Source organism: Molossus molossus, unplaced genomic scaffold, assembly GCF_014108415.1.
Source record: "Molossus molossus isolate mMolMol1 unplaced genomic scaffold, mMolMol1.p scaffold_m16_p_20, whole genome shotgun sequence".
NCBI lineage: Eukaryota > Metazoa > Chordata > Mammalia > Chiroptera > Molossidae > Molossus > Molossus molossus.
Genome location: NW_023425356.1, coordinates 10255408 through 10266307, shown reverse-complemented (window position 1 = coordinate 10266307; position 10900 = coordinate 10255408). Strand labels below are relative to the sequence as shown.

The window sequence follows — 10900 nt, the reverse complement described above, 5'->3', positions numbered from 1 at the left end:
TGCAAAATGGCAGCCAGGGCAGCAGAGCCCTAAGGTCCAGGCTGCAGGCAGCCTCTCTGCAGTGGGGTCCCCAGGCACTTCCAGGTCATTTGCCCACTGAAAGGCATTCACTCCATGCCTGCTGTTCAAACTCAAAACCCGGTACATACTCCACCACCTGCTCCAAGGGCCGCCTCTCTTCAGTCCCGAGTTGCCTCTGCAAGTCTCCCTGTCTGCGCCAGCCCAGCCACTACTTCAGACCCACCCGGAATACTTAAAAAGACCCTGAGGATGGACTTGGTCTAACCTCCACAGTTAGATGAGGACAACAGCATGCTGTTTCCAGGTCCCACTGCTAAGTAATGACAGTGCCCCCCACCCCAGCCCCCATTCCCAGACCAGAGCTATTTCCACACAACACTCCCAATAACTCCTATCCCAGCGAGAAACAGAGATCCCTAAGGGAGGTGTTTTTGCTGGAGGAACGTTTACCCAGCTCCCAGCCAAGAGTTACGAGAAGTCCCAGCCCTTACCTGCCTCGGCCCTCATCCCAGGCTGTCAGGAGACTAGGCCTACAAGTTCTTTTTGGGGGGATGGAGGGAGGACTCTACCCCAAGCTGCCTCACCCCTCTAGAGGCAAGAGCCTCTAGACCGGATATCAGGACCAAAGGTACTGCTCACCAAGATGGGCAGACAAAAGGGTCTCTTCCCTGCTCCTCCAACTGCCTCGGATACGCGGGCTGGGGTGAATCAGGGGGCTCCCGGGCTCCGAGGGGTTAACCCGCGCGGGGCCGCACGTGACGTGGATGGTTCCAGCGAAGGCGCTGCCCCCTCCCATGTACCCCGCCCCCACCCCCGGCGGCGCACGCCGCTCCCGGGGGCTCCGCGCCCCCGCGTCCAGGTCCCTCCCCCTTGGCGGGTTCTCACAGGCCGCGCGGGCAGCGCGAGCCCCGGAGCCCCGGCGGCCTGTGCGCCCCGAGCCGGCATGAATCCCGAGCGCTGCGCGCCTTTCGGCGTAGAGCCGGGGCCGGGACCCGACCCGTATGCGGCCACGGGGGACGAACCCCCAGGCGCCCAGGGAATCTCCGCCGCTGTGCCTCACCTGCACCCCGTGCCGCCCCGCGGTCCGCGGCTGACCCGCTTTCCGGCCTGCGGGCCCATGGAGCCCTACCTCCCAGAGCCAGCCAAGCCGCCGGCCAAGTACCTGCAGGACCTCGGGCCCGGCCCGGCGCTCAACGGCGGCCACTTCTACGAGGGCCCTGCGGAAGGTAACGCACAGTGCGGGGTGCAGCGCGCAGCCGGACCCGCTCTTCTTCCCTCCCCGGCCCGCCCCAGCCTCCCTGCTTCCCCTCCCGTCCCGCTCGCCCATTTCTCAACTCTGTGACCCTCTCGCACCGCGCCACGGCTCCCTCGGAAGCGGGACCCGCTCTGGTCCTGGCCGTGCAAAAGCTGGCGAGGTGCGGGAGACAGAGCCATGCGTGCCTTCGGCTGCGGGAGTGGGAGGCGGGAGGTCGAGAAAGGGTGGAGCGGCGAAGGCTCCGGGCCCAGTCGGGCCCGAAGGCGGCCAGAGTCGGGAAGGAGAGCTCCTGCTTAGCCGGAGTGGGGCTGGAACTGTCACCTACCCAGAAGCCCGGACCGGGCCCAGGGCCCGGGCGCCACATTGAGCCTTGACCCCAACACGGGGAGAGAAGAGCAGCTTTTTTGTTTCTAGCTCCAGCTGCAGCCCCGAGATTGGGCCCCGGCCCAGAATGGCCAAGCCGGCACCCCCGAGGGCTGCGGCCTGGCCTCTGCCGGCCTGCCCAGGCCCAGCCTCCGCGCGGAAGGCGCTCGCGGGGTTACAGCGGCTGGTCCCGCAGTGCCGGGGCCATGCTCACTACGGAATAACTGTGCTCTTATTTCTTAGACTGACCTGGCCTCCCCGTCGTTATGCACGGCGATGGCCATCCTTCTCGCAGTCCTGGCTTCCTCGCACTGGATCGTCACCTCTGGGCCGTCGGGAGCAGCCTGGGCGGCCTAATCGCCGGGCGCCTCGGTACCCTGTGTGCTAAGGCCAGTTGAACCGCGCCATCTCCTGAGATCGCGCCGAACGCCGGGGCCTGGCAGGCGGGTCCGCAGCCCCGCCAGCGCCTACTGCACGGGCGGACCTGTAGGAAACTTGGTGCTCCCGCCCGTCCCCTGTGCGCTGCCACATCCCGCAGTTTAGGCCTAGAACTAGATCCCCCGAGATTGGCCCAACCCACCTCCGCCCCGCCGGCGCCTCCCGGGCCTCCGCGGAGTGGACAGGCAGCCCGGCCTTCGCCCAGCCGGCGGTGGGAATGTGTAGAGGAGAGCGGGAGGTGTGTGGGGGTCAATGGAGGAAATGAGCGAGGCCGCGGAGCTTCGTGTCTGTGCCCTTTGAAAGAGGCTCTCCTGATAAAAACCACAGTTGGGACTTAATGAGAAGCAGTTGGCCTGGCTCCTCTGATCCCAGCCAGAGGCAGCGGTCGCGCAGCGCCGACAGCACCGCCGGGGACAGGTATCCAGCCTAGCTGGGCGCGCGGCGTCGGGCAGGGCCCACTCCCCCGGCGCGTGTCCCTGCTGGGCGCGCCGGATCCCGCACGGACCGCGGGGGCCAGAACCCGCCTGGCGCAGAGCAAACCGTGGAGAGCGCTGGAGCAGTAGGAGCCGCGGGAGGAACAGGCAACCGCGAGTGGGGTCAGCAACGAAATGCGCGGAAGGAAAACCAAAGAGTGTAAACAACCAAAAAGAAGAGAAAGGGAATTGAACAAACATCGGAGGAGAGGGGCGATAACGAAAGGCAGAGGCGCTCGGCGAGCTGGGCAAAACGGAAAGGAACAAACGAACGAACCAGAAAAAAAAGCAAGCGGAGATCGAACGACGCGGGTAAACGGAGGAGGGAAAACACGAAGAGAGTAGGAGCAGACAAAACGAAAGAAAATGGGGACATCCTAAACGAACAGAAAATAGCAAAATGAGAACAAGTGGGAGAAGAAAATAAACGATTCAAGCTGAGCGGAGACAGGCCAAACGAAAAGGAGACGCAGCGGGTGCGAGCGGAGCCTGGGAAGAGCCCTAGTGTGCCCGGTGCCCCGGCTGGTGCTCGGCGGGCGGGCGGGCGTCCCTGCGGCGGAGCCGGGCGGCTGGGGAAGGGGCCCTCGGAGTTCGGGGCGCGCAGTCTTCGCGTGGGACATGGCGGGCAAAGGGGGAACCCGCCTTATTTCCCGGCTTTTAAAATAACGGGCACGGATGTTTCCAGTTCAGACCAGTGAGCGCGCAGCTGCTCCCCATCTGCGGCGCGATCTTGGCCGCGGCCGGGCAGTTGCGCGCCCCAGAGCCGAGCGCACTGCGCGCCTCTATTGCCCTTGGCCAAGAGCGCTCAGCCTAGCTGTGGACCCAGCTGCGCCCACGCGGTGCTGGTCACCCTGGTGCCCTATGCGTGTGGGCTGCTCAGAGCACCGGAGAGATGCCCGGCGGGTCCTTCCTGCTGTGCCCGGGACCGTGCAGTCTGTCCCGTCGCTTGGCCCCCTGACCTCAAAAATCGTCACCTGGCACAGAGACCCTGAGCTGGGTAACCGTAGGGGCCGCGCTCCCGGGGCGGACCTGCCTCGAGGAAAGTTCCAGGTCATCGCCCGGCAGAGGACTCTAGGCCAAGGCTGGGAAACTCTAGGGATAGCACCAGGCCCCACAGGGGTTTCACACGCGGCATTTATGTGGGAGCCCAGGCCTCCGCTAGCACAGAGGGTCGCTTGGGAAATGGCGTGGGCACCCTGCAAACTACCACGAAAGCTCAGAGCCGGGTGATTGGTCCTGCGGCCTCAGTGGACAACATCGTGGGGGCAGTGGGGCTCCCGGGAGGTGATCTGAATGCTGCACCCCGCGGGGCGGCCCCTGCTCGGAGACTGAGGCCAGCAGGGGTTCCGGCAGAGCCGGGAGCGGTGGGAGTGCTGCAGAGTGAAAGCGAGGCAGGGACCGAGCTCCGTGGTCCCTCAGAGGTCCGTGTTCCTGGCTCCTGTCTTTCGGCAGGACCGATGGCTGCTGTGGTGCTGCGGTTGTGCAGGCCCCGACATCCAGGCGCTGAGCTCCAGGCTCCCAGGCTCCAATCCGAGCACTTCCCCTTCACCGCCCAGTGTCCCCGCCAGGTGCAATTCACCTCCACACACAGCCTGTACACCCTGCGCCTTAGAGCACATCCTTCCCTCCGGAGCTTACATTCAAACTGCTGGCTTGCTGGACTGCTCTGCCTCTCACCTCCACCTCTTTTCTGGGCATCCATCCTGGGGAGGCTGCTTGGTGTTCTTTGAGGCCTGCCCCTATCTCCCAGAGAGGGGGATGCTCCAGGCAGATGGGGAAGGTTTCCAGGGCAGTGGCAAGGAGGGAGAAGTTTTCTGGTGCCCTGAGAAGTCTAGAATGGGCAGGCATGGGAGGCCACCCAAGGCCAGCAGGCTATATTCCCTTTTGGGGAAGCTATCCTGAGAAGTCCTGGTGCACACTCATCCTTGATCCTGGGGGGCTGATGGTTAGGAAGGCGAGTCCCACAGCTCCAGATCTGGTGACTTCCTCTCGGTAGATCCCTTTGGAACAGATACCGAGGGCCCAAGAGGCGGAAGAGCAAGCTTCAGAGGGAGCTCGAGGTGATGTCACTGCCCTCTGCAGCGAGGACCGCACTGCCCTGGCCCCCATCCCTGAGCCACACTCACCCTTTTCTCCCAGAGTCAGGCAGGACCTCCCGCTGAACCCCAGACACCAAGACCCTTCTCTCTCAGGCCTGCTGTGTGTGGGGATCCCCTTTCAGGCTGCCAGTCTCCGACCATTTCCATCTATTTGGTTCAACTTCCATAAGTCCTTCTTCCTAAACTTCTACCACATGGAATTGCCCTAGAACAATGAAACATGTGGCCCAGCATGGAAGCAGGGCCTGGAGCATTTTCTCCACTGTGCTCCCCCTGAGCGGTGAAGGAAACCTGGGCCTGGCCTGTCATTTGTGCACAGCCCAGCGCAGGCCCTACCTGACTCTCCCAAGCCTCCAGGACACACAACATGGAGCTTATTTCACCACCTGGGTGGTCCTGGGAGGTCTTTGACCACCTTCCAGCTGAGGGGCACCTTGTACAACTTGTCCTCCACAATGCAGACAGGGATTCGTCAGACCCAGAACCGCAGAAACCCATCTCTCCAGTCCCAGCCTCCCCTAACCACAGCTGGGATCCTGACACCAAGTCCTGAGGAAGAAACTGCCTCCTGGTGCCAGCTCGCTGGGCCTCCTGGGAGTCAGGCCCTGCTGGGGGTGGGCCCAGGGCCAGGGAAGGGGCTGTCTGAGTCAGTGGGGTGTTTTTGTTGCATGCTCCTCTTATCCCAGCAGACCAGAGTGGAGATTTCACAGTGACACTGCTGGGGGTCCTCACCAGAGGAAGAGAGCAGGGCAATTGGGGTGACCTATTTCTCACTGTGCCTGGCAGCGGCAGGACTCCACCAAGCTTCTGGGGTGAGGGCTAGCGCACTGGAGCGGGGCTGCTGGGGACTGTTCCCTGTCTGCAGTCAGGTCCTCCCTGTGTGGCAGAAGCTCCGAGGATGGAGGGGATAGACGTGATGAGAATGATGGAGTTGGGAGCTGTGCCGTTTCAACACTGGCCACCCAGCTCTCTCCAAGCACAGCTCGTCTCCGGCCTCTGCATTGCTGGAATTATGTCCTTACCCAAATATCACAATTTTGGGAGGAATGACACAATCCCTCCGGAAGCTTCTTTCATACCCCAGGTCTAGGGAATTTGACTCGGCCCCGAGACCTGGGGTCCAGAGAACGAGGCACAGCCAGACCAGCCAAAGGTTGCCAGAGCATCCCTGTCAGTATCCATGTCATGGGCACGAGGACATGGGAAGCAAGGGCTGCAGAGTCAGGGACAAGGAGGCACTTTCTGGCCGGGGCGGGGATGGATGTCAGCTGCCCATCCTCACCCCTCCTGCCGCCCCTGCTCGAGGCCCTGCCATGGCGCCAGTCCTGGCACCTCCACGCCCTGTGGGATGTGCCACCACGGAGCGCTTCCCCGAAATGAAACCCCTCCGGCCCCAGCAGATCCGCCCAGACCACAGACAGCATGGTTCCCCTGGGCCCCCTCCCCAGCTGGAGGCTCAGCAGGAAGGCCTCCTAATGCCAGGCTCCCTTGGAGGGTGGCTGCTGGAGGAAGGGAAGAAGAGGGAAGGGGAGGCGGGGACTGAAGCGTCAGCAGTCTTCCCCTCCCTTCTCCCACCCACAAAACCCTGGTTCGGTTTCCATCCTCCTTTCTGTGTTTCATTGCAGCCGAGGAGAAGGCCTCCAAAGCTACCAACTTCCCCCAGCTGCCCTTGGACTGCCGAGGGGGCCCCAGGGACGGGCCCTCTACCCTGCAGGGCTCCCCAGGTCCTTGCCTGGCTAGTCTGCGCATCCCTCTGTCCCCGGGACTCCCTGACTCCATGGAGTTGGCCAAGAACAAGAGCAAGAAGCGCCGTAACCGCACGACCTTCAGCACGTTCCAACTGGAGGAGCTGGAGAAAGTCTTCCAGAAAACCCACTACCCTGACGTGTATGCCCGGGAGCAGCTGGCTCTGCGCACAGACCTCACGGAGGCCCGGGTACAGGTGAGGCACCCTGGGCTCTCTGGCTGCCTTGACCACCCAGGCAGCGGGCCAGGCCATGGAAGGGCTAGGAGAGGCGGGCTGCACCTCACAGAGCGGCCTTTCCTAGGCGCCTGCCCCCAGCCTGCCCTCCTGGGCTTGCTCTCCATGCCCAGCTCTGCTGGGGCCACAGGCTGGCAGCCCAAGTGGAGGCTCATGCCTGGGTCTGGAGGTGATGGCCTCTGGGAGTCAAAAGACCGTGTGGCAGTCCCATCTCTGCCACATACTAGCTGACCAGGTGATCTGGGACATGCCACTGACTGTCTCGGTCTCAGTTGCCCGATTTAGGAGGAAGGACAGCACTGCCTACCTGGGGAGTGGTCTGGAGAAGCACTGATGGGCGGCACCTGGAGGCAGGGAAATGCTGAGCGGCATCAGGGCTGCTCCAGAGGGGGCTGCCCTGAAGGGGTGGGGCCTCACTGGGGGTCTTGGGCGCAGTGATACCCAAAGCCATTCTGAACCAGTGACCTTCAGCCCTACCCACATTCAGACCCTGGCCCAGAGCCCTGCCCCACCCAGCAAACCCTCCCAACAGGGATCAGGCCCCAGACTTCCAGGTGGGGCTGTGGCCAGCTTCATGAAGGGTGGGACTCAGCCTGTGGGGATGCAGGTGGGGATCGAGGGGTGCTGGGAGCAGAGGAGAGGGAGAAAGGAAGTCCATGTCTAAGACATTTTGGAAGTGAGAATGAACTTGAAGGTGGCAAGCAGGGGATGGGGAAGGGATAGGAGGCTTCAGTGAGTCTGGCTCATGAGCATGGTGGTCTCTGTCCCCTTGCTGTGAGCTGGCTTGGCTCACAGCAGGTCAGTGGGAGGCCGTGGGAGAGGGGATGGTGTGGGCCTCTGGGAAGAGGCGAGGAGGTGACCTCTAGACAGGAGACTTTGTAGGAGCAGAGCTCACTCTGTCAGCCCTGTGCGGGGCCTCTCTAGAGTCTGTGAAGTCATGGGGCAGGGCAGCTCTGGCAGAATATGGGACTGTAGGCCAGCTGCCATCTAGCAGAGAAGGCCCTGCAGCTGGATTCCACTTAGGACCAGAGGGGCTTAGGCCGGCTCCCCTTCTCTGCTGGTCCTCCTGCTTCCATGTTCCTTCCAAAGCAGAGCCTGGGGCCACAGGGCCCGGGGCCGACAGAGTGGAATGGCCCAGCCACGCAAGTCAGAACAGCAAGTCCCCGGAGGCCTCAGCCGGCCTCTAGGCTGCAGTCTGCTGGCTGCCCCTATGGAACTGCTTTGGGACATGGACCCCACTCCTCTCCTTGGCCTTCCCAACCCTGGAAGGGTGCGGGCATAGCCACAGGCCCCAGTCCAGAAGCTTCCCCGATGATCAAAGCCCTGGAGAAGGGGTATTTTCTCTGACGAGGAGGTGTCACTCACCCACAGGCCCCACTGTGGAGAGGAATGATAAGGCCACGTGTGGATAATACAGAGGGCAGGTCCGCAGTGCAGGTGGCAGCCTGCAGTGGGGACTAGGGAGAGCGGGCGACACAGGGAGAATTCCCAGGAAGGAGCAGCTTCTCTGCCTGCAGGGGAGGGAGAGGAGAGAAAGGGAGGCAGGAGCTGGGCAGGTGGGCTGGCCCTTCCCTGAGCTTGTCCAAGCCTGCTGTGGGGTCTCTGCAACAGAGGCCTGAGGTTAGGGGGTAGGGGTGTGCCCAGCTTCTTAACTCAGGGCCTTACCCACCTGCGTGGGTAGAAGGACTGTGGGAGAGTGTGAGGGGCTGGGGTGGGGTTACTTTTGCGAGTACACGCGTGCACACGCGCGCACACAGAGCTGCTTCTGTTGCAGCCCCAGCTGGATTCCCTAGAAAGCAGGGGAATGGTTTTGGTTTGGTTCAGTTTTGGTATTGCCAATGTCTAGCCCGGAGGCCGACACATAAATGTTCATTGAATGATGGCAATGCTAATGCATGTGCCCAGACACATAAATATAACAGTCCTGGGCCACACACCCAATGGCAGGTCCACCATAGACACGTACACAGATGTGCACAGCACACGACATGCCACCCCCAGCTGCCAGGAGCTCACAAATGAATGGGAAAGAGACTCCAAAACAAAGAGATGCTGGGGTATCGCGGAGTCCGGCGGACGGTGTCCAGCTCAGATGCGTGGAGTTCAAGGGGAATAGGTAGCGCAGGCAGGGAACCTGGCAAAGGCAGGGAGGAGCAGGGGGGAGCATTTCAAAGGCCAGCTGGGGTGGAGGCTCCTAGGAAGGACGGAGTTGCTGCCCAGCAGGAGATGAGGCTGTGGAGAGAGGCAGGGCTGGGGCTGGTTCAAAGCTGGGCTCTGAACTGAGACCTCCAGGAAGCCCCGAGGGTTTAAGCAGGACCAGGACCTGAACAGAAATATCTTAAAGATTCCTCAGACACCAAGAGGTAGGCAGACTGGAAAGGAGATGAGGCAGGGGGCTAGAAACCCCACCGCCTGTGCATTGCTACCCTCGGAAGAGGCCACAGAGCCTCCCGATACCCTTACCGGACACCCAGGCTGGAGAATCAGCCTGGGGAGTGGAGGTTTCTCCCAGGCCCCGCTCCCAGGCTCTGAGCACGATGTAGATTTACAAGCTCCTAACTTTCAAGATGTTCCAGCCCAGAGCCAGCTCCCACACTGTGGGACACAACCGTCAACTCTCTCCCCACCCTGCTGCAATCCTCAGGGCCTCTTTATCACCTCCTCAGCTTCTCCCCTGTGCCCCCAGGTCTGGTTCCAGAACCGCAGAGCCAAATGGCGGAAACGGGAGCGTTATGGGAAGATCCAGGAGGGGCGGAACCCCTTCACATCTGCCTATGACATCTCTGTGCTGCCCCGAACTGACAGCCACCCCCAGGTGAGAGGCCCCCTCTCATGCCCAGAGTCTGGACTTGACCATGTCCCATGGGGTAGCCAGTAAGAGTGTGAGCTCTGGCCCTGCGGAGACTTGGTGTGGCGTTGGGTCCTGTGTAACTGTCGGCAAATCACTTCCTCCTCTGCCCTGTGGGGCCCTCTCTGCGCCCGGTGATGCTTACGGGCAGCGGCACGAAGGAATCACGGAGGAGAGCCTCGCTTCCAGAAGCAGGGGCAGGGGCCTCCTGAGCTGCCTCTGCGAATGTTGGGGGTAGGAGGGGAGCAGAGTCCAGGCCTGGGCTAAGTGGAGGCTTCTTGGAAAGTGTCTGGAGCCCTAAGGGCGAAGAGAGAGCCCTAGTTAGGGAGGCAGCCCCCGAGCTCCTGGTTCACGAGCCTCTTTCTTTCTCTCTTTTCAGTTGCAGAACTCCCTGTGGCCCAGTCCAGGGTCTGGGAGCCCCGCCGGCCCCTGCCTCGTGTCTCCAGAGGGCATCTCCTCCCCGTGCATGTCTCCATACTCCCACTCACACGGGAATGTGGCTGGCTTCATGGGGGTGCCGGCCTCCCCTGGAGCCCACCCTGGCATCTACTCCTTCCACAGCTTCTCCCCCGCCCTGGGGGACCACAGCTTTGAGCCCTCCCCAGATGCCGACTATAAGTCTCCAAGCCTTGTCTCATTCAGGGTGAAGCCAAAGGAGCCGCCCAGCCTGCTGAATTGGACCACGTGATCAGACGTGTGGATGTGCAGACTAAGCTGCCACCCCTCCTGTTCCCGGCTGCTCCCACCCACCCTGGCTGGGATGCCAGAGAGGACACACCTCTGCCTCCAAGACCCAGATGGGCCCGGGGGGCCACGCAGAGCAGCTGGGACCCTCCGCCTCTCACTGAGTCTTTTCTCTTAGAATACGGTGGGGCTGCCCCGGAGAAAGGGGACTTCGAAGCTGGTAGGACTCTTCCTACCACACACTGGGTCCCCTCACCCAAACGCTGGGCTGGGCTGGAGAAAGACACCGTCCTGCTTCCTTCAGACGCGTCTGAGTTTCACGGTTCCTCCTCCAGTGAACCGGCTTCATTGGCTCCTCATTCAGGGAATGCAGGAAATGAGAGGAGGACACAGGTTGAACCAGGAAGAGTTCTTGTTGTGACAGAGGAAACCAGAATCTTGTATGACCTCCTAGGGAGCACTCACTCCCCGCTCCCACCACCAGGGGGCGCGCACCCAGCGTCTGGCGCTGACAAGGGTCAAGTGTAAAAGGTGCCCATGTCTCCCTTGCTCCAGCCATCCCTTACTTTGCTCCTGTGCCCTCTCCCCAACATGCTGTGGCGCCCTCTCCCCACTCCAGAAACCACCAAATACTTGGCTTCTCCTCCATGGGGTCAGGCCAGAGATATGCCATGGAAACCCTAGATCCCCTTGGTTCACTCACTGGGCCTTGGTAAGAGTAAAACAGATTCCCATAGA

At 62.0% G+C, this 10900-nt stretch overlaps 1 protein-coding gene across 1 annotated transcript; it reads left to right on the top strand.

Moving 5' to 3' along the window:
- Positions 1–882: 882 nt before the first annotated feature.
- Positions 883–10604, top strand: ALX3 (ALX homeobox 3). The gene is made up of 4 exons (XM_036273255.1): positions 883–1247; positions 6275–6591; positions 9317–9445; positions 9858–10604. The coding sequence occupies exons 1-4, from the start codon at positions 965–967 to the stop codon at positions 10164–10166; spliced, it is 1038 nt and encodes a 345-aa protein (XP_036129148.1). The 5' UTR covers positions 883–964; the 3' UTR covers positions 10167–10604.
- The last annotated feature ends 296 nt before the right edge of the window (positions 10605–10900 follow it).